Consider the following 22,005-nt stretch of genomic DNA (forward strand, 5'->3'; position numbering starts at 1 on the left):
ACCTTTGGATCTCTCTCTCTCTCTCTGTCTGTCTCTGTCTGTGTCTCACAAGCTGCCTCTTCAGACAAGGGTTGCGTGTTCATCAAGGAGCCTCCGTCCTCTGCCATCTCGGCGCGGCCTCGGATCAGGACCCCGCGCTCTTGCCGCCCAGCGTCTGCGTCGCGCCGCCCCTCTCTCTGACTCCCTCTCCCCTTCTCCGTGAATGTGTGTGTGGTTTGTTTTTGTTTTGTAGGGTTTTTTCTTCTTCCCCTCCTCTCCCTGTCTCTGTTTTGCTCCGTGTTGTCCGTTTCTGAGGGGTTCTGTTTGTGTTTTTAATCGTCTGAGGTCACATCTATTTCCTCGGGACTCGCCTGCTTTGTGGCGATTCTCCACCGGTTAATATGGTGCGTCCCTTTTTTCTTTTGTTGCGAATCTGAGCCTTCTTCCTCCAGCTTCTGCCTTTTGAACTTCGTCCTTCGGTTCTGAAACCATACTTTTACCTGCAGGAGAGGCAGATGGGGCGCGTTATAGTTCCTGCACAGCGCCGTCCTACCTCTTCCTCTTTTGCCTGGCCCGGACCTGGGACTGAGACTACGAAAATCCAGTACCCCAGCTGCGTGTCCTATTAGCCGACCTCCCCACGGCCTCCCCTTGGGGAACAGAGCTCCTATCTTGGGGCCGGAGAGAAGGCTGGCTCCCTGCCCTTCTGTCCCTCCTGGAGCACATTTCCCCTGGCCCCGAGGCCCAGAGTGCAGAGTGTCCCCTTCTCACTTTGCCCTGCTCGGGACACCCACATCCCACTAAGTGCAAAAGCCTGGCAAACACTGGGAAACCCCTATAAAATTATAAATAAGGGAAAATTAAAAGAGACACATCCCTGACTCCCTCTACCTAACTAGTGCAGGGAAGATCTCATTCCCACTGCTGCAGCTCCTGCAGGGCCGAATGTGCTTTCTATTTTCTGCCAGTTTCCCACAGCCGCTGCCTAAATATAGCGCCTCCTCGGCAAAGCCTGGGCCCTGGGTAGGCAGTCAAGATTGGCCTGAGCTTTCCCCTCTCTGCCCAGTACTCTTGCAGGTGAGAGCAGAAGCAGTTGTGTGTGTGTGGGGGGGGGGGTGCTGGGGGAAAGCGGTGGGGGGGATGATGGGGTGCACAGCCCTGGGGACCAACCCAGCTGTATCTTTTCAGCTAGGAAAAGAGGCTCAAAAGTGAAAGCTTCTGAAAGACCGTGAGATAAAGGGGAAGTAAGAGAAAAACTGTGAAAGAGAAGGGAAGAGCCCCTCAGTCCTCCTCTTGAACAGCCCCAGGACAGTCCAGGGCCAAGCTCTCACCCCATCACATCACTTCCCACCAGGGCGGGGCCGGCAGCCTGGCCTCCTCGGAGCGCTGCTAGAAATCTGGGGAGCAGTGAGGTGGGGCTCACATGGTATCCCGACCAGTCCCTGGGGAACCCGGTGATGGGGCCCCATACAGTGACCATACCAGACAGTAACACTGCCCAAGCTTCTCAGCGGTGAGGTACAGGTGAGGAACATGGTGATGACTGCACCTCCCATGCCACCAGGGCTGTCCCATTCTACTAGCAGCACCCCAGGCCCCTGAAGTCCGCTCCGCTTTCTCCTTTGAGTCGGCAGGCCCAGGTCCCGGCTTGCTCTCCCCGGATGCCCCCAATCCCCCAAAGTGCCCCCATGAAAAAGCCGAGCTGGAACACGGCTGAGTTTAATTTGCTTTGAGTTTGCTAATTGAGGGGGAGGACGGTTCATTTCTCCCCGGCGCTCGCCCAAGGCGCGCGTCGGTGCGCTCGGGGCTTGACACGCACACAAAGGCTCCAGGCAGCGTGGGCAGCGAGGCGGACAAAGACCACGGCCGACTCGGCGATCCAGGAGAAATCAGCCGGGCCGCGCCTTGTGCCGGGCCCCGCACCAACCCGCGAGGCCCTCCTCGGTTTTGTCCGCGGGGACGTTTTAAAACAAAAGCCTCGACCTCTTTGCGCCTCCCAGGAAAAGTGTTACAACTTAATCTGCCCGAAAATGTTACTGTTTGCCGGGAACTTTGACCCCGCCCTGAGGCTCCGCGTACAGTAGCGCCTACTGTAGCCCTAAGCCCCCTCCTCGCCCCGGGACAGGCCAGAACCTGGCCGCCTCGGGACCCTGTTGCGCAGGAAGGGTCTGCCCCCTGAGGCAGCTCCTCTCCCGAAGACTTCTAGCTCTGTTTCTCGGATTTAGGGACGCACCCAGGATGCCGGCTCGGCGGTCTGACTCTCCGATCCCCTCAAGGGGAATAACTGGAGCCGTCGCTGTGAGCCTTGAGCCCCCGGTGCACAGAGCTCGCCCTAACCCACTCTCAGCTCTCTCTCCAGCCTAGAGCCCCAAACACCCCAAAACCCCGCGGCACTCTCCTTCCTGGATCCCAGCCGCGTACCCCAGACTCCCACCGAAAGTCTCACCGAAAGTGCAGAGGTATCTTAGCCAGGAGCTGCAAGGCCAGCCCAGCCGCACAGAAAGAGCAATTCAGCCCGTCTCCGCCCGCCCCACCAGAGCCTCGGGCGGGTCATCTCCTACAGTCCCGTGCTGGAGCCCAGGGAAGCCAAGAGCACCTCAAAACTTACACATCCTGAGCCCGGGCGTGGAACCAGCTCCCGGACTGTTTGCCGAAAGCCCTCCGCACTTTGCGGGCTGCGTGTGTCCAGAGATTTGGGATGCGGTTGCCGCGCCTGGGCCCGCTCACCTGAGTTTCCGTGAGGCTGAGGCTGTGCGCCAGCTGTTTCCTCTCTGCGCCCACCACGTAGTGGTTCTTCTCGAAGGCGTGTTCCAGCCTCAGAAGCTGGGACGGGGAAAAGGCGGTTCGGATCCGCTTCGGCTTGCGGGCCAGCGCGTTGTGCAAAAGGAAGCTCTCCGGACTTGTGTCGTTCCCTACGGGGGACACAACAGAAGTCCCATTAAAGGGGGCTATCCTGGCCAGGTTCGCGCGCTTCTCCCGAGCCGGGCTGACCCGGCACAGCGCTCAGGGCCTCCGCGTACGTAGCCCGTGCGGCCCGGCCCACGGGGACCCAGAGCCCTCCACACGCGCGAAGGGAACACCGCTCCAGCTGTCTGGCCCGCTCCGCCGGGGCCGTAGCTGTGCAGCACCCAGCAGCAGCTGTCCCGGCGGGTCGAGTCCCAAGGCTCCTGACCTCTGCGGGCTTTGCAGCCGCCCGGGCCCCACGAGCCTCGCCACTTCCGCAACAGGCGCCCGGGACAGAGGAAGGGGCGGCAAGGCAGGGCCCGGGGATTGGCGCCCTGGACCCAGAGAAACGTCTGTCTCTTCTTTCTAACCTCTGGTAGAACTTTGCCCCGGGGGTGAGCGGCGAAGAGGCGACGAACCGCTATCCTAGAGTTTTCTCGGGGACTTATTTTTAAAGTACTTAAGTCTTTCTCCTCCGGAAAAGTGCAGAGGCCGGGCGTGTCGTTGCAGCCCGGCCTAGACCGAAATCTCGCCGGCGGGTGCGCAGTGTTTCTGCCGCCGCTGCCTCCCGAGGCCCCGTTCTCCCGCTGCCCTGCTCCAGAGAACTAGGAGACTCGAGCGAAGGCATCGAAAGCCGGGGAGTACGGAGCTGCGGTCACCCGATGGAACTGTCCGCGGCCCCAGAAGATCCTGGCTACTCCAGGCCTGGCGTGGGGACCAAGAGCGTGGCTGCCAGAGAATGAGGAAAGGGAACCCTAAACTTTTCGAGCAAAGCCAGAGAGTTTCGGATTCTCTCCTTAGGGTGGGAAATCGATTCACCAAAACCCAAAGAAACCTCTAATCCAGGCAGGGATGGAGGCAACTCCGGTCTGGGAATAAGAGTAAAACGTTGTTTTTGTTTGGTTTGGTTTCTTTAATTATGGAGGACGGGAATCTACCCCATTCTAGGCTCTGGCAGGAACGCCAAGGGTTAATGAATGGGCAAGCCGCTGGGTATTGATCAGCGGCCTCGGGAGGTAGGTCTTTTCCCCGCTCGGATCGCTAAACTAATTACTTGCCCCTTTTTCTGGAGTTTTAACTCTCCTTCCACTCCCACCCCCACCCCCCCCCACACACACACAAATCCAAAAAATAGCAAGAAAGGAAAACACCCAAACAGATCTCCTCCAGCCCGTCTTCCGACCCGGTTCATTTCTTTTAAAAGAAAAACAAAAACCAGACCGAACCTGCCTTCGCCGTGGCCGCTCGGCGCCCGAACTGAGCAGGTCACGGCGAGAGTCCTGAGCCTCGGAGGCTCCTACCCGCGAGGGTTCCCGCCCCGCCTGAGCCTCCAGAGTAAGCAGGATAAAACAAACTCCCAGACTGTGCTCTGGGGACGCGAGGGTCTCTTCGCCGCCGGAAGAGGGTCAGAGACCGAGAAGCTGCAGGTCTAGGATGCAGGGGCGCGGAGTGGATGGTAAACAGGGTCGAACGCAGTCGAGAGCGAACCTGGTGGCTGGGCCCTGTCCGCGCCCCTCGGAGCCAGGGCGGCGAGGGCATCGCCGGGAAGACAGAGAACCCGGGGACCCCCGCGGGCCACGGATTCCTTGGCGGCCGGCACTCGTAGCACGCTAGGAAAGCCTGCCTCGACCCGAGAGCATTTGGGGACAACTCCTCTGTCTGCGCCCTTCTCTAAAGGGTCAAGCGGCCGCGGCCAGACCCCAAACCGGCCGCAGCTCGGAGACTAGGGACCGTGCCCGGCTCCTCGCCGCCCAGTTTCCAAACGCGGCGCGCGGGCGGGCGAACCGGAGGAACCTCCATCCAGGCCTTGCCGGGCGCCCACCCAGAGCAGGCCGAGGGCAGTGCGGGCTGCAGAGCGCTGCAGCCCCGCGACGTGGCACGTACCTTGGAAGCGGTGGCCCAGATATCGGTAGCGATGGATGAGCCAGGGGTAGAAGGTGGACGGGTCCCGCTGCTGCGAGGCGAAGAGGGGGTGTGGCGAGTGCGAGGAGGGCAGGGGGTGGGCGGCCAGGGCGTGCGGCGGCGGCACCGGGTGCACGGGCACGGCCGGGTTGGGCGGGTGCGAGACCGCCTCGGCGAACACCAAGTCCGGGTTGGAGTAGACGCCCCTGCCGGCGGCGGCGGCGGCGGCCGAGTGGAAGCCGTTGAGGAACGGGTTTATGGGGCTGGAGTTGGCGTAGCTGAGCGCCGCGGGACGGATGGGGTCCTCAGAGCGCGAGGCGGGCAGGGGACTGTCCTTGGCCACCAGCGACTCGATGGTGAAGCAGCGCTTGGGCGCCGGCTGGAACATGCTGCGCCGAGGAGCGGGCGCCCGGGGCTCCCAGCTCCCGGCGACCGCGGCGCGCTGCCTCCGCCGCCCGCTGCCCGCTGCCCGCGGCGAGAACGGACGAGAATTGGGGACTTGTTTGTTGGGGGTGGGGGTGGGGGTGGGGGTGGGGGTGGGGGTGGGGGAGGAAAGGGAGAAAGAAAGGAAAGGAAAGGAAAGGAAGAAGGAAAGAAGGGGGGAGGGGGAGGGAGAGGCAACACCGAGGATCCCGAGAATCTTGCACCAAACGCGCCCAACCTGGAGAGAGGGGGAAAAATCCTTCCAGAAGAATTTGCAGGCGTGGATTGGGGTAATTTTTTTTCTTTTTTTTCTTTTGTTTTTCTTTTCTTTTTTTTTTTTTTTTTTTTTTTGCGAGATGGCGTGGGGGGGATCGAAGTTAGAGGCGGGAGGGGGGGAAGTTTCTCGGGGGAGGCAAAAAAAAAGTTTTCTCTCCTCTGCAAAAGGCGGGCAGGGCGCCCTAAGTCCAAGGACAATCCATGGAAGTGTTCGCTTCTTCACAAGTTGTGCAAACGATTTGTTAGTTCATGAGCCTAATTAGTGCGGGGATCACATAAACAGCTTCCTCCGAAGCCTGGTAAATGGCTTGATGATTGGTCGCTATTACTCGCCCTGAGGTGGAAGGGGGGAGACTCTTTAAAGTGCGTCAGAAGGAGGCGAGCGCCTGGGAACCCGGAGGCCTGGATCCGGGCCGAGAGTGGAACGGAGTCGGCGCCGCTGCCTCGGCCGTGCCTCCTGCGCCCGCCAGGCCGCCCGGCCTTTCGGCGCCGTCGCCGCGCGCTCCTAGCTCACTTGCTCCCGCGGCGCCCGCGGCGGCTTCTTCTCCTCTTTCGCCTCCTCCTCTTCCTTTGGCTTCTCCTCCTCCTCTTCCTCCTTCTCCTCCTCCTCTTCTTCCTCCTCCTCTTTCCCCACCTCCTCCCCCTCAGCCACCGCCTACTTCTCCACCAGCACCATTCCCTCCGGGGCACCCCGGTCCCTGCAGAGTCCCCGAGCGGCGCCGCCTTTGCTGCGGCCCCCTGGATCCCGAGCCTGCTGAGCCCGAGCTGGGGGGACAGACGGACACACTGATGCACATATTCCTCGCGCCTAGCGCTATGCCGCTGCTGCCCCCCGCGGGCGCGGGTCAGGGGAGCTGGAATCGCCCCGGGAGCACTCGAGGGTAAGCGAGCAGGGGTTGGTTCCCGGCGAGGGCTAACGGAGCCGTTGGGTTAGACCAATTCCCACCCCCAGCTAAGCTCCCGGAGGTTTCCCAGGTGAGGAGGGAGTCTGGCCGGGGATGGGGGTCCTCCGACCACGCGTAGCCTCTAGGTCCCAGGGTCCCTGAGTTCACGATCCTTGACTCGGCCCGTTCGTTTCCAAGCTGAGACCGGAGTGGACGACCCTGCCCTGGCGGTGGGCTTCCAACTTGCCCACAGGCTCTCTATTTTCCTCTCTGGGAGGGTGCTCATCTCCTTCCCCCAAACAGCTCTTTTGGGAACTGGGGGTCCCAATATCTGGGAATGGGGGTCCAAGGTCAAGGGAGAGGCTGATGTGATACTACTATTACCGTTACGTTGTCGTTATTATTTTTGTTAGTGTTGTTATCATTCTTATTATTGCTATTATTATTATCATCATCATCATCATCATCACTATTTCTATTATTATTCTGCCATCTGTCGTCCTAGGGGCGGGTTGCTGTGCAAACCCAGGGCTTGCGATTAGGGAGTGAGGATCGCTTCTCCAGTCCCAGGCCGTGTCCGCATTTTCGAGCTTGCCTTCGGTTTTAGGATGATTTTAGGGCCGAGTTCCCTCGTCCCCATTGGCTTACGCTGCGGCATAATTATGATCACATCCCCCAGGCTGCTGGCGCTGCTCTCTGTTTATTGGTGGTTAAAGATCTATTATCTATTCATCAGCCGCCTCTTTTTTCCTTTTTTTTTCTTTTCGCCAATTACATTCTTCTAAAGTGAAGTACCAGCAGGTATTTTGCACGTTTACAATTAATGATTTTTTTAAAAATCTGGCATCCTTTAAATCTCTTACTTGGAGGCCCATGTCACTTCGCTTAAGGATGAAGAAATGCCTGTGTTTGGTGATGAGGTTGCCGTGAGACCCAAAAAAATGTCGATTGGGAGGGGGAGAAGAGGGAAGTCCTGTAAGTCAGGCTTCAGTGCCACCAGATTCATCAGTCAAAGGTCCCCAGGTCTGGGGACATGTGCCCCTGCTTTCCCAGCGACCCTCTCCCTGCCCTAGGGTCTCCCCCGTCCTCTGTGGTTTCATGTGCTGTGTATTTATGTTTGTGTCAATTTCTTCTTTATTCCAGGCATAGTCTGTGTTGGTGGTGGGGGGGGTTGGATGGGAGGAGGATCCAAAACCCCTTTCGGAAAACACTCCAGGCAAGAGAGGAGTCAGGAGTGTGTTTTCTGGTGTTGTCTGGGCACCTGATCTTAGTGAGGACCCAGCAGAGATCATGCGTGCTGCCTCCCCCAAGCTTCCCAGGGCACACACACATACACACTTCCACACACGAGACAGGCATGGCCCTCAGCTCTATACTCACGCCCCAAGAAGCCTGCCCCTACCTCAGGCTTCTGCTCTCTGACTCCAGCTCTGGGCAGGGGTCTTGGCTGGGTTTTCACCCTTAGCGGGTTCTCTCAGCCTTGCTTTGTGGCATCCCCCCATGCTTTCCCCCAGGCCCAAGGATACAGGGTGCTCGATCCAGCCTCTTGGGGTGGGTTGCATTTTAACTAGTATCTCCCTGGGTCCTGAACCATGGACCTCCAAAAATATTGTCCCCGATTCAGAAATCCTTCCCTCAGATAGGCTGTAGGGACACAAGCCCCACTGTGCCCAGGCCAACAGGGAGCATGGAGCCACCAGGAAAAGTGGCAGTCTTTGGGCTGCGCTAGCCAGCTAGTCTGGGGTGGAGGTAGAGGTCAGCCTTTGGTTCCCAGAAAGAAATACCCAATTTAGGTGGGTTGTAGATCCCCGATCCTGGAGCCAGTGGAGGAGGACCCCTTTCTCCACGGAAGGATTCCCAGGAGGGCTGAAGATTCAGGCTCGCCCACAGGCCAGGCCTTCCAAACTCAGCCTTAGACTACAAGTGGGAAACTGAGGGCACTAAAAGCCCCACCCTGGCTGCAGGGCAGGGAATGACCTTATTGCACAGTCAGTATTAGTGATCTTGGCTGGGGGTATGAGAGTAGATGACTTCGAAGGCAAAGGGCCTCCATGCAGGGTCTGGGAGGTGGGATGAGGCCCGCCATGGTGTGTGATAGTTTCCCCTCTTCTAAACTCTCAGGCTGAACACTAAAGTGTTATTGGTACCACCTTAAACACTTTCTCCTGTTTTGACCAAGATGTGTCTGGAGAGTGTCCTAATGAAGTGAGCAGTCTGGAGCCCAGACCCTCAGCCTCCCTCCCGAGGCAGGGACAGTCGGCCGGGGCAGAGGGCCCAGGCTGCTCCCAGCGTCCAAGAAGCAGGCCACCCGCCTCTTGCAAACTGCCATAAGGGGGCCAGCTTTACCCCCAAAGGGCTCTAGTTATTGGCAGGTGGGCGAGGCTGAGAGAGTCTGGTGGCTGCCTTCTTGGCGGCAGTGGGACACGCCTGTTCGCCGCTGGCCCCAAGCCTCTCCCGGGCCCCCACGAGGAAGAAGCGGGTTTCTAGCGAGTCAGGGGCCGCACGCGGAAGCCCTGGAAGCGGAGTAATCTATGCTAATTCATGCGCCGGGACCGAGGAGCTTGGAAAGGTTCGCTCTGCCAGGCTCCGACGTGCAGGGGAATTAACTAGGAGAGTAACTCATTAACCAGGCTGGAGGGCAGAGGCGCACCAAGGCGCTGGGCAACCTAGTCTGGACTCGGACCCTGAGCTGCCTCTAGACTCTGCTCCTTGGACCCAGCGGCTGCCATTCTCTTTACTTGTGGCTTCTTTAGCCTTCCAGAATGCGGCCCCTCTTTGTTCCCTAGCTGCTCTGGAAGGGTGGGTGCTGGGCTAAGTACCGGTGTGAGCAGTGGGAAGTGAGGGGATTCCTGAGGCTCCATCTTAGAGCAACGGGCTCCCAATCTGCACATCCCCACCCGATGAGGGTTGTGCTCTGTAGATTTCGGAATCTACACTCTGCAGGCAGCTGAACTAGCAGACACATGATGAAGGTTCAAGTCTCAGATCTGTCACTTACTGACTGAGCGATCTTGGGCAACACCACAACCTCTCCCAACCTCCATTTTGTCATCTGTAAGATCACGGCCAATGCTGCCTGCGAGGCCGTGGAGGGCAGGAGGCCGGCCTGTTTTAGGGAGTGATAGAACCCTTCTACTTCCTGACTGTGGTGGCAGTTACACATCTGTGTTTTAAAAACTCACAGAGTTGTACACAACAAAGGGTGAGTTTTCCTGTATGTAAGTTATACCTTAGTATAAAACTGACCCCCACCCCCAAAGTCAGGCCTGGATGACCTTAGGCAAGTTACCTAACCTCTCTAAGCCTGTTATCTCTTCTGTGAACTCGAGATAAATAATAATATCTTGGCCCTTGAGGTTGTTCAACGAGATAAGCCAAGTAACATGCGTAGTGTCCAGTATATAATGAATGAGCTATAATAAAAGTAAGTTCCTGTCCTTGATATTGCTGTTATTATCATTACCTACCCACCTCCAGGGCTTCTTGCTGGACTTCAAGACTGAACAATAAAGCTGTACAAATATAAGCTGCTGTTCTTCTCACACTCCTGCCATGCTCCCCTCCATGCTCCTCCAAAGGCCAGGGGCTTCTCTAGGGGTACCCTGGGAGTGAGAGAGGCTTGGACTCCCGGCTAGCGGGAGACATCAAAGGGCAGAGCTTTCTGGTCATCTCCCATACCATCTGCTCTGAGTTTCCCACCAGGCCCTGTACCTTTGCAGGAGCAAACAGCAGTGCTTCTCCCTCCCCCAGCTGGTGCTAGGCCTGTTTGATAACTGGGGTGGATGCATACCTTTATGCAACCCCGGAGAGATACCCAGGTGCTGCCTGGGTCACTACCTGTGTGACCTTTACCTTCTTGAGCCTCGGTTTTCTCCTCACTGAAAAGGAAATACCAATATCTTAACAGTTGTTTGAGGGGAGTAAGTGAGCTAATGCTTGGCACAGTTATAGTTCATCAAATAGTAATGGCAGGCCATGACTTCGTACGTCCCGCATACCCGCTGCACTCTGCTAAATCTAGGTCGCGGCGGTTAGGACCCTCCCGGTGAGCCGCTATCGTGAGGCTGCACTGTGCGCCAGCCAGGCAACGCGAGAAGCGCGGACGTCCGTGGAGGGTAAGCCCTCTCCCGGGCCCAAGGCATGCGAAAGGTGTCCCGGGATGGGGAGATCCTCGGGACCCGGTTAAGAATTCCTCCAACCCACGGTGATTCCCAGTCACCCAGCCTCTCCGAATGCATAGGACGGCGGTAAAACTAAGAGAAAACTTAATGTCCTAAAAACATTTTTTTTTTTTAATCGTCATGACGGCAAATCCCTTTCTGGTGTCCTCCCTAGAGGCCGCTCGCTGGGCAGGCGCGGCGACCCGGGACGTGTATCCGCGTGCGCGCAGCGGCGCCTAGTGGCGGGGGCCGGGCGCTGGCCGCATCCCCGCGAGCGACTGAGCCCGATGCGCCCGGGAGCGCCGGGGTTGTGCCCCACTGCCAAGACCTTCCCGCGACCGCAGTCTGAGCCGGGCGGGGAAGTCAAAGTAGACTCACTGACCACAGAGGAAGAGAAGACGACTTGGAAATGCGTCCCTCCTCCCTCCAGCAGCTCTCCGCTTCAGAGTTCACCACCCACGCTAGAATTCCAGCTCCACCCCGAGTCGGGCTTCCTTCGGAAGGGTGCAAGGAAAGGGGGACGGGTTCTGTTCTAAAAAGGACGATGAGGCCGTGATCACCTGTGCCACGGGGATACCGCGCAAATGAGGCCACAGCATCATGCGTCAGGTCCTAGATCCTGCGGCCTGACTACGGGCCCATTCTGGCCTGCGCTGGCTCCAGCTTGGGTAGAGTCCGAAGAGCTGGGGTCTCGGGGTGCAGCTCTCCTAACTTCTTGCCCCCTCGTGGCCGGCCGAAGACTCCCTGGTGGTTATTGCTGAGATAGCGATTAATGATCAGCCGGATTGAGCGGCCGCTGGTCAGGGTGACCGGCCCCTTCCTCCTGGAGCGCGCGGACCCGTATCTGTCCCGGCGCAAGTTGGTACCTCCAGTGAAGTGAGGCCCGTGGAATCCGAGCGGGGTTCGTTGGAAACCCGTGCATAACTGATCAAGCGTCCACTGGGGAGACTGAGCCCTCTTGGGAGGGTTGGACCCTGGTCCAGGCCTCAGCTGCCCCAGACGACTGCAGGAACCAGGTGCTATCCTTCTCCGGATGTTATCAGGAGGCTGCCAGCGTGTGGGTCTCCGAGATCCAACCGTTTTGAGAGCCGACGTTTCAGAGCCAGGAACTCCGCACTGAGGCGTAAAGCCACGCAGGGCTTGACCATCGAATTTACTTCCTTCACCACGTTGAAACTCGTCAATCTCTCAACACACAGGCTGTCCCGATTCACTAATGAAAGCAAGAAAACAGATCAAAGGAAGTCCCGGTTGCTTTCTCCCTCGGCTGCCTTCGAATGAAAGTCTAAAAACCAAGCAAGGACAGGCGTGGGGCAGACTGACTGACACAGGAGTGCAGGAATTAGGGAAGAAGGACGCTCTTGCTCGGGTGACTTCCCCGGGAAGGGGTGGAGACAGCTCGGGTCTCCTCTGCACCCTTCCCGCTGATGGGTGGGTGGTGTTATCGCTCTCCCCTCCAACAGTCCCGAAAGTTTTGGCTTCATTGGGCCACAAGGTCACCGTCTGTTTCCCGGAGCTCCCTGCCGCCGCATAAGATGACCTGCAGCGGGCCACAGGTACTAGCATGGGAGGTGGCTGGGGACGCATCTGCCAGCTTTTCTTCCGCCTTCTCCGGCATCTTTTCGTTTCAGGCTCTGCTCCTGCCAACGGTCGCAGGCCTTGTAACTGGGGGTCCAGTCCTTTAAGGAGCTCCTTGGGGTTGTCAGCGGCAAGCCACCTTCGAACCTAGGGGCAGTTTCTGAACCCCTGGCGTCCCACCAGTCCCTCTCTCAGGAGCTTAATCTTTTAGTTTTGTACTTCCCCATTTTCTGGACTCTGGAGGCTGGACTAGGGCTTAGAAAGAAGATCGTGGTCGTTTGAGGAAAGAAACTGGAGGCTTTTTCTCTTGGACGATGCAGCTCGCCAAGAAACTTGGGGAGGATGTCAGGAAGACTGAGAAGAACAATTCCTCTCCCTGTAACGAATTTTCGCTTTTAAAGGCATGTTTACTCACACCCAGTTCTCAGTGAACCTCATAATCTGGTGTGGAAGGAGTCATGATACCCATTTTCCAGATGAGAAAATCGAGGCTCAGAGAGGTCACTCTGCGAGGAGCCTTGTGACAGCCCCGCCTCCATCCCCAGCTCCCCGCAGTCCAACATCGCCAGACCCCTGCATTCAAGCCAATGAGAAAAGGTGGTGGCGAAGACGCCGCTGGCTGACGGGGTCCAAACCACCCCACGCAGCGAGGCTCGTCCAGGCGCCCCATACCGTGTAACTCCATCACTTGCCTCGAACCCACTTGCCCACCATTGTCCTCCAGGCCACTGTTTCCACCTTAGGCCTCGCCCCATGCCCTTTTACTTCTTCCCGGGTAGCCTCCTGCGGACCCAAGCCCCGGGTTTAGGACCAGAGGGTCGACGGCCTCACTGCGGCCAGTAACCGAGGAACTGACAGGGCAGTACTCGGAGGTCTTGGTCGGGACTCCGTGTGCTCCGCACCCTCGCGTTGCTCTTCAAAGCGGCCCTGAGACCTCCGGGGATACCCGCAGAGCGGCCCTGCGCCGGCGTCAGGGAGCGCGGCCTGAGCCCCCCTCGCAGCCAGCAAGGCGTCCCGAAAGTCCCTGGCCCAGCGATCACTGCCTCCTTAGATCTGCCCAGCCTACGAGGAGCTGGCCAGGGGACAGAAGAGTGGCCAGGGGCTGGGAGCTTCCGAAGAGGCACACAGAGAGGGTCTAACCTCCCCCTTTCTGAGGAGACAGCCTCCCGCAGCCTCTGCCCTGGCGATCTTTACGAACAGGCGGCAGCTGCGGCGGCCAGGCCCTTCCCCCTCCCCCACCCCACCCCCGGGACAGTCGGGAAGGAGCCTTCTGGGTAGGGCCCCGAAGCTGCATGGCCCCTCGCCACAATCACATTCAGGGGACCCTAGCGCTCGGAGATTGGACACACTCCGCTCCCCTATCTGCGTCCCTTCCGTGTCTGGGCGTAGGGACCCAAGGTGCGCCCCCGCTTCCGCCAAGACCCCGCGAAGCCCCTGGCGGCTGGAGGTGAGGCCGAGAGAAGGTCCCTCCAGGGGCCTGCAGGTGTCCGAAGCTCGGTTGGGTCCCGGGTGTCCCCCACCCCGCCACACCCCGGCCGGGTCCCGGAGAGGCCCGACCGCAGCCGCCCTCCGCTTAGCCCGGCCGCCGGCGGCTCGCCGGGGGCTGCGCAACAAAGGGTGGCATCGCGGCGGCGCGGGCAGGGACCTCATTGGTTCAATATTAGCTTTTCATTCCAGTCTATTGTGCCCATCTGAGATAATATTGACTCTGAGGTGAGAGCCCACAGACGACAGGGCTTGTCTAACACTCTGCGGCCGGGCGCTCGAAGGGAAGAGAACCAGAAATGAAAAGTTAAAGAGACTGCAAATAAAAGCTCTGGCGCGGCGGCGCGCCCCGGGGCCGCGCACGGCGCGGCAGCCAGGCGCTCCCCCCGGCGTGCGCCGGGGCCTCCGACCCGGGAACTGGGGGTCGGGAGAGGGTCTTGGGGTCCGGAGGCCGTTCTGAGGAGGGGCACCGCACGTTCCCATCGAAAACCGCCCTCATTTACCACACAACCGCATCTTCCAGACAATTGATTTTGAGGTTCCGCTCCTGGGTAAATCTGGAGAAAACAAATTCCCATGCACATTGTTTTAGTTTGCCAGTAAGCCACCTGAGATGCTTTCCCCACTTAAACGATGTGATTTCTTTAGGGTAACTTCGCTGTCAGTTTCTTCTATTTCCCCAGCACCAGAAGAGTAAACACATGCAGAGCGATGTTCCATGATCGTTAGGCTGCATTACTTGCGAGTGCGCGGTTAATATCAAATTTCTAACTGCATTTTGCTTTGCTTTGAATCGTTTCCCTGCAGCCCATCCTCGGGTTTCTTAATCGCCTTTCTAACCGCAACTTTAAAGGACCTCGGGAACGTTCAAGTCTTGCTTATAAAGATCCGTTTCAATTTACAAATTGCCTACGTTGGAAGATGGCGCTTTAAGTTGTCTTAGGTGTCTAAGAAAGAGCACTCCAGTTTACGCTCGCGGGACCAGACACCAAACGCTGAGGGCTTGCAGTGATCGTGGGAATGGATGCCTTCGGGCCTCCTTTAGGAAATTTGTGTCTCCCCCTCATTGGAGTCTGACCGCCGTGGGAGATGGTCTGTTAACTCCGTTATTCCAATAAGGAGTTGGTCGTTTGGAATCTTTACATCTACCCCAACTCACTTGGATGTGTGGGGAGCTGGGATGCGTCAAGGGCCGGGGTGGCGGCACCACCATCCGGGGAACCGTTGTGTGCCTCCCTCCTTCCTCTTAGGTGCCCTGTGCTGAGCTGAGGATCAGTGATACCGACCGAGCTCCAGCACCTTGGAGATTTCAGAGGAGGACGTTCTGGTTAATATATGTGGTCTATATTTTATATATGGCCCGTGTGTTTTATATATTATTTAAAATAGAATCTGTATTATATGGTTTCATCATATTGTGCACTGTTTAGTATAGATTTAACCTCTAATTCTAATATTACATGATTACATTAGTTACTTAACATATTTTTATACGTTATATATTATACTGTATGTGTAGATAGTTCTGAATATATATGTACGTATAAATATATTTATTTAATATATATGTGTAAAAGTATTTGAGGGAGCCTTTAATCTCCCTGCAAGTACATATTTGATCGTTTTCATGCAACGTTTTAGAAAAAAATCCTAATCGAAACCACTTTGACACCAGCTATGTCTTTATAACAAATACCCTGAGGTCCAATTTCAGCTCCAGGGACAGGAGGGGCGGGGGAACTCTGCCATATGGGACAGCAGGTCCGCTCTGGAAAGTGGTTTTCCGAATGCTCATTCTCTGGGGACAGAGGAGACAACGTTCTGGACCTGACGGCCGCCTCCTCTCCCCGCTCGCATTGTGGTGGTGGTTTTGGTTTTGAGAGAGGCTGTTTAGAGGCTCCGATGGTCCGTACACTGATGTCATGAATTAAAAATGAATTTGGGGAGTGCAGCATGTTGTCAGCCGAGGCGTCTGGGAGAGCAGCGAGGGCCTTTCACCCCGGGTTCTGGGCTGCAGACGCCAGTACGGCTCCGGCCTCGGCGCCCGATGCGGGCGCTCACAGCGCTCCGGCTCACGCGGGTCCCGGCTCCAGCCTGCGCCCGCCCTCCAACCCCGCGTCAGGAAAAGCGGTCCTAGGCTTGGACCGCTTACATATCAGGTGGTCCCAACTACAGCCTGCTTCTAACACCGATTAAGAGCCGAAGAAAGCAGGCATTTAGGAGCTCCCGCAGGAGGGGGGGGCAGGTGGAACAAAATCGGGATTTCAGAAGTCCGCAGGTTATCGCCCCCCGCGCCGGATATCCAGTTTATGGAGGGGGAAAAAAGATAATCGAAGTCACGTACGGCAGACTAAAGCATCAGAAATGAGAAACGCCTAAACTTTACAGCCTGATGAACAGGAGGAGTCTATTTCTGAGGCCTGGGAGTTAGGAAGAGAAATTGGAGTGGAGGGGAGGGGAGGGGGGTAAGGGAGGGTGGGGGAGGAAGGGAGGGGAGGGAGGGGAGGGATGGGGTGGAGAGGGGAGGGGTGGAGCGGAGGGGAGGTGGAGGGGAGGGGAGGGGGGAGGGGAGGAGAGGTGGAGGGGAAGGAGGGGGTGGGGAGGGGAGGGGAGGTGGATGGGGAGGAGGGAGAGGGGAGGGGGAAAGGGGTGGAGGGGAGGGGAGGGAGAGGTGGGGAGGGAAGGGGAGGAGTGGATGGGGAGGAGGGAGAGGGGAGGGGGAAAGGGGTGGAGGGGAGGGGGAAGGGAGAGGGGAGGGGGAAATGGGGTGCGCGAGGAAGACAGAGAAAGGGCAAGAGGGGTCAGAGACCACCAGGATGCAGCGGGCGGTGGGCTGTTTATTTCTTGAAAGCAAACCCCCCAAATGGCTACTTGGTGAACACCTTGTAGAACAAAGCAATGAAACTTGGCTAAAATCTGACCAAGAGATGGGGTCCCACTTCAGGCAAAACCCCAAGTTCAGTGAGACCCAGAGCCCTGCTCTGTTCTGGTCCAGTCCCCAGCCTTGGGGAAAGGTTTTTGCAGATGTGGAAGAGTACAGGCTATGCCCACGCTGCTCTGTCCCTGGCTGGGCTCTGGGGTATACGCTAAGATGAGCTGGGGACCAGGAAGTGGGAAACCGGCTTCCTGTTGCTAAAAATAAAACAACTGACCCCTCTCCCTCCCCATGGCTGCAGTCTCCGAGCCTGGCTGCCTAGGGAGACATCTGAACACCCACAGGATGCCAAGGCTTCCAGAGGAAGGGTGCCTCACAGTGCCAACCATGTAGATATAGATCTCCCCAGACGGACTTCAGCACACCTGGCCCGTCTGTAGTAGTTCCTCCATCCAGGTGATTCATCTTGCCCCTGCCCAGTGTGGTAGAAAACTTCATTCTAATTGTGTAAGCATCAGAGTTCCATATTTCTGCCCCTTGCTCAGAGCCCCCATGATCCTGGTTAAAAGGGTCAGCTGCTCAGGTGTGCTGGCAACAAGAGAGGGTCTTTTTCATTGTTCATTTTCTACCAGAGCATCTTACATGAGAGACAGTCCATTTCTATCACCCATGGCACCTGCCTCGGATACTGTGCTAAGCACTTATCACGTTATATCTCACCCAGTCCTCCAAGCCATCTATCAAAATATCTCTTCTCACTTTTCAGATGAGAAAACTGTGGCTTGGAAATGTTAAGGGGTTCGCCCAAGGTCACACACACAGCTAGTAAATGAAGGGGTCTGGATTCCAATGCAGATCTATCTGATTCCAACATTTCCTCCCCCTACCAACTCTTATTTCCTATCAAAATGCCCCTTTTTTCCCAGTGAGGGATTCCCACAGGGTAAGAAAAGAGATAACACTTTGCTCCCAAGTCCTCCTAAAAATCAATGACCAGAGGATACAGAGCCATTCTGTCTCCAGAGCATTTATTCCAGGTCGGGAAGAGAGAATAAGCAGTTGGCACATGGATAGCATATATGGTTTACAGAGAGCTTGTTCACACACCTCACTTCAATCACCTCTCTCACCAACCCCGTCAGAAGGATACGGCCATTATCACTCCAGTTTCGAGAGGCAGAAACAGGCTCAGTGAGGTTAACTACTTGATCACTGCCCAGTCAGTTCTCGCAGAGCCCTGGCACTGGCCTGGGCCGGCCCATTCCAAGCCTCCCAGCTCTGCAGATACCACATATGGGACCATTTAACCAACGGAGTTAGGCCTTGCATTCTGTTGTGAAATTGCTAGGTTATTTTCTCTCTGTTTTAAATGTTTCTGCAAATGTTATTTCGCGATTCAAAACTTTCTCTTCATTTATGCCTCTCTTATACTCATTCTTTCTCCATGTATGCACCAATCTGTATTGCAGAACCATCCAGGAAACAGAACAAGGAGTTGCCCCTTATCTGAGTTCAAATGTTACTTGGAGACCACAGTGTAGAGATTTTATCTACAATTTTTGCTCTATTATTATTTGTATATTTTGCTCTATTACCATTTGCCTTACATGCATCACTCAAATGTGTGATCAAGAGTTTAAAATTGTATATGTGTGTATCTTTTCATGACTTAATAGTATTTTTAACCCTTGCTTGGACAATGCTTTTCTTTGCTAAGATTTAAGGGAAAGAGTTTGCGGTCAGAAGAATCCTTTGATCAAATAATTCCATATCCAAAGAGATAACTGAGACTCCAGATAGGAAATGGCTCAAGGTGTCTCTGACCTTGAGATGATGTACCAAGTCCCCTGCCACCAGCAAGAACCTTGCTAGGGAAGGGTTTTCTCAGCCTTCAGATGGCCAGGGCTCCATCCCCACACTCATTCGGAACCTCACTTGTTCACTCTCCACAAGAGCGATGGCCACACATCCCATGAAAAAACTTTATTTGTTCTCATTATCATAAAATTACATGTATATCTGTATGCTAGACTAGTAGACTAGAATGTATAAAGAAGATAGTAACAATCATTTAAATTCCCCCTGGCCAGAGGTCACCACTGTCAAACATTTGGGATGTTAACTTTTGACACAAAGGAAGTTTATGTTTAAACCTTTTCGTTATTGGCGTTCTAGTAAATAAAGGAAAGGACAGAAATACGCTATATATTCTGTTTACATGAAGTTCACAACTGGATCTAGAATTCAGAACCCTCTGGGAGAGGGTTCCCTAGAAAGGGACACAAGGGAACTTTCTGGGGTCCTAGAAACGTTCTATATCTTGATTTGGGCCATGGTAACACGGATACATACAACTGCCAAAACTCATCGAACTTAAGACCTGTGTATTTTACTGTAAAATGTTATACCTCAATAAAGAAGAAGAAAGCAAGGAAAGAATCCTGGACAAATATTGGGTTGGCCAAAAAGTTCGTTCGGTTTTAAGTAAAAAGACACATTTTTCATTTTCACCAAGAATTTTATTGAACAATGTATTCACTAACCAAATGAACGTTTTGGCCAACCCAATACTGTAGCAAAAGACCAAACTGGGGAGGTGGGGAAGGAGGAGGAAAAAATAAAAAGCCTGAGATGCTGAGCTAAGACAAGCCACACACAATACCTGGAACTTTACAGAGGAAGATACCAGGCCTTGGTCCCCAGTACACGAGCCTCTCTCAACACTGCTCCCCTTTTCAGGGCTGCAGTTAAATCCAAGAGGGCTGGGTCTTTAAAAAGGTAATACAATCTTAAGATCCTGCTAGGGCCCACCATCTACCAAGCTCTCTCTTCTTTGATGCTATCACTTCCATGTTTGTAGTGAGGCACTGTATTTCCTGATAGGGGCAGGGGAGGGGATGTGTCCCTTGGAGCCTAACAAGAACCTGTGCTTGACTCAGGAAGGAAGGTTGAAGGCCTTAACTTTCAAATAGATTATATTCCAAAAGTTTCTGAATCACTATCTAGGACTCAGAATGTTTGTGTCTCATAGAAACAGTGTTAGAAATGATGGTCAAAGTTCCAAGTTTCTCCTCCCTGAATATCTATTAAATGCCTACTCATGAGATATAGAATTTTAGGCTTGGTAGGAACATAAGTACAGTGAATTACAGTCGTTGTGTGCCATGTAAAACATGGGAAGAAAGCAAAATTCTTTTCTTTTTCCAAAAACATCCATGCTATCTGCCAGGCAGTATGTTGACATTTGGGATTCAAAAATGTTTAAATCTCATGATGTCTTCCCTCAAGCAGCTCATTGTCTAGTGGAGAAAGACTACCTTGTAAATAAATAAGTGCAATAAAATCTTATAAGTGTTTTGATAGAGGTTGTCATAATTTAAAAAAAAAAACAGAAAAATAGAAGTGAAGGCTAGCTGGCAAGGGAAAACACATTTTGAAGCAGGCAGAGTTGATGGGATAAAGAATTAGATGAAGACCTATAGAGAGATTCTAAGGGGTCATGGGGCACTTTGAAGGTCAATGGCCCAAAATCTGATTCTACTTCAAAACACGTTTTCCCTTTTCACTGCTATCAGAGCATTATAGCTTGACTTCCCAGTCATGATTGGGGTTGGTTGGTTGTCCTTGACTTTCAAATTATTTGGAGGGAGTAGAGAAGGGTAAGACTTACAATTCCAAAGAGAAAAGTAAAGAAAATTTAGAAGGTATGTAAACCTTGGAGGATTGTCAGAGGTAGATATGACCCGGTAGTGATGGAGGAAGAAGCATAACCTCCAACACTGGGGAAGAAAGAAAAGGCCATTGCCCACACCAGCTACCAGATGGTGAAGTTGGCTCAGGGCAGCTTGGTTGCCATCTTGAAAGCAGAGTGGGCCAGGAGGCCCTGTGGCCTCATAAGTATGGGACCGCTTAAAATTTATAGTATTTGGGGATCATTTATTCATTCAACCAGTATTGTGCATTTACCATTTATAAGGAAATTTGCAATTGACTTGCAATTAACAGGGTTAAGAAATTTAGTGAATTATGGTCCTTGCCTTAAAGGGCTAGTTGGGGAACTAGAGAACTATTATTTAATGTGCCCAAACATGAAATGTTTTTTCACCCATCAGTAAGTTGGGGGTAATAACAACCGCAGGATCTACTGACCTCACACAATTGTTCTGAGACTAGAACATGATTAGGGAGTAAAAATGTCTTTGTAAAGTGCAGGTGTTAGGTATTAATCATGAAAATGGTTTTCAGCTATGTCCTCCCCTTGCGGTCAATTATTCATTCAACAAATGTTTATTGTGCATTTATGCTGAGCAGGCACTGTTCTGGGTGCTGGGAACATAGCAGTGAAGAAAACAGATAAAATCTCTGCCCTCTTGGAGCTGGCATTCCCCAACAGGGTATTCTGCTGACATAAATAAGACTCATCAGTCATGTGAGAGAGGCATAAAGCTTAAGGCTTGGAAAATTGAAGAATTGGAAACAATCTAAGTATCCCTTAATGTGGGACAGGTTTTAAAAAATTATGATGCTTCCATACTGCTGAAAACTGCATAGCTGTTTAAAAAGATGGAAGTAGCTATCTGTATACAGTATTATAGAAAGATTTTCAAGGCCCGTTAAAGGGGGGGAAAACAAGTTCCAGAATAATACATAATACGATCTTATTAATGTTTCACATAAACACTACCTATTCGTGTTTTACTCACATTCTAATATACAGTTACATGTGAATACTGTGGTGTAATCTCAGAGAAAAGTTCTGGAAAGATACACAGATGACAATTGTGTTATTTCAGGGGAGGAGAGGTGACCTGATGGGGCATGGTGTGGACCGGGGACTTTTACAACTTACGATGGTAATTTCTGACAATGAGAGTGCATTCACCTATTGCTTACGTAATTAAACAAGGAGACACACGCATGTGGGTACAATTGAGTTATAGCAATATAATTATGGATGACAGTTGTTACTCTTTTAATCTCCTATAATGTTGTCTTAATATGTCTATAGAGACATATACACATATAGATGAGATGATGCCAAAACATAAAAGGTGGAATTAAAACATGGTGTCCTGGCTCAGAAATCTTGCCTCTCCCCACCCCACCTGCAGTTTATAGTGAAACCTTTTTTAAGAGCATCATGGGATGTTGGATAGAAACCCTTGATCTCCCAGTTCTGAGGCACATGTAATTGTTTCACAGTTAAGTAGCCTCAAGGATCTTTGCAAAAGATATGATTTTGTTATGAGAGCACCATGCACCTCCCAGCAGCAATTGAGCTTCAGCTGGAGCCAATGCCGGGGTTCCGGTATGTGATGGGTGGATCCCAGCAGGGTCCCCTGGTTCCCAAACCAAGCCAAGTGAGCTAGCCCTAGCTTCAGCTGATCTCTGAAAATCAGCTCATGCATTCCGGCTGAATCTGTTCCATTGTCTCTCTCTCTGTGACTTTAGGCAGGCCTTTTGCTGCTTCTGGGTTCAATGGCAAGAGCTGAACTGTATA

At 53.9% G+C, this 22,005-nt stretch overlaps 1 protein-coding gene across 2 annotated transcripts; it reads right to left on the reverse strand.

Moving 5' to 3' along the window:
* Positions 1 to 311: 311 nt before the first annotated feature.
* Positions 312 to 5,212, reverse strand: EMX2 (empty spiracles homeobox 2; the record flags this gene model as incomplete). 2 transcript variants are annotated; one of them, XM_082854267.1, is made up of 3 exons in its annotated part: positions 312 to 479; positions 2,707 to 2,891; positions 4,807 to 5,212. In XM_082854267.1, 3 exons carry the CDS (start codon positions 5,210 to 5,212, stop codon positions 312 to 314), a joined length of 759 nt encoding a protein of 252 aa, XP_082710393.1. The 2 variants fall into 2 exon arrangements, with proteins under 2 accessions (XP_082710393.1, XP_082710394.1); XM_082854268.1 differs by lacking the exon at positions 2,707 to 2,891 and having other exon boundaries at positions 376 to 479.
* Positions 5,213 to 22,005: the final 16,793 nt, after the last annotated feature.

This window comes from Leucopleurus acutus (assembly GCF_964270905.1).
Source record: "Leucopleurus acutus genome assembly, chromosome: 14".
Classification (NCBI taxonomy): domain Eukaryota; kingdom Metazoa; phylum Chordata; class Mammalia; order Artiodactyla; family Delphinidae; genus Leucopleurus; species Leucopleurus acutus.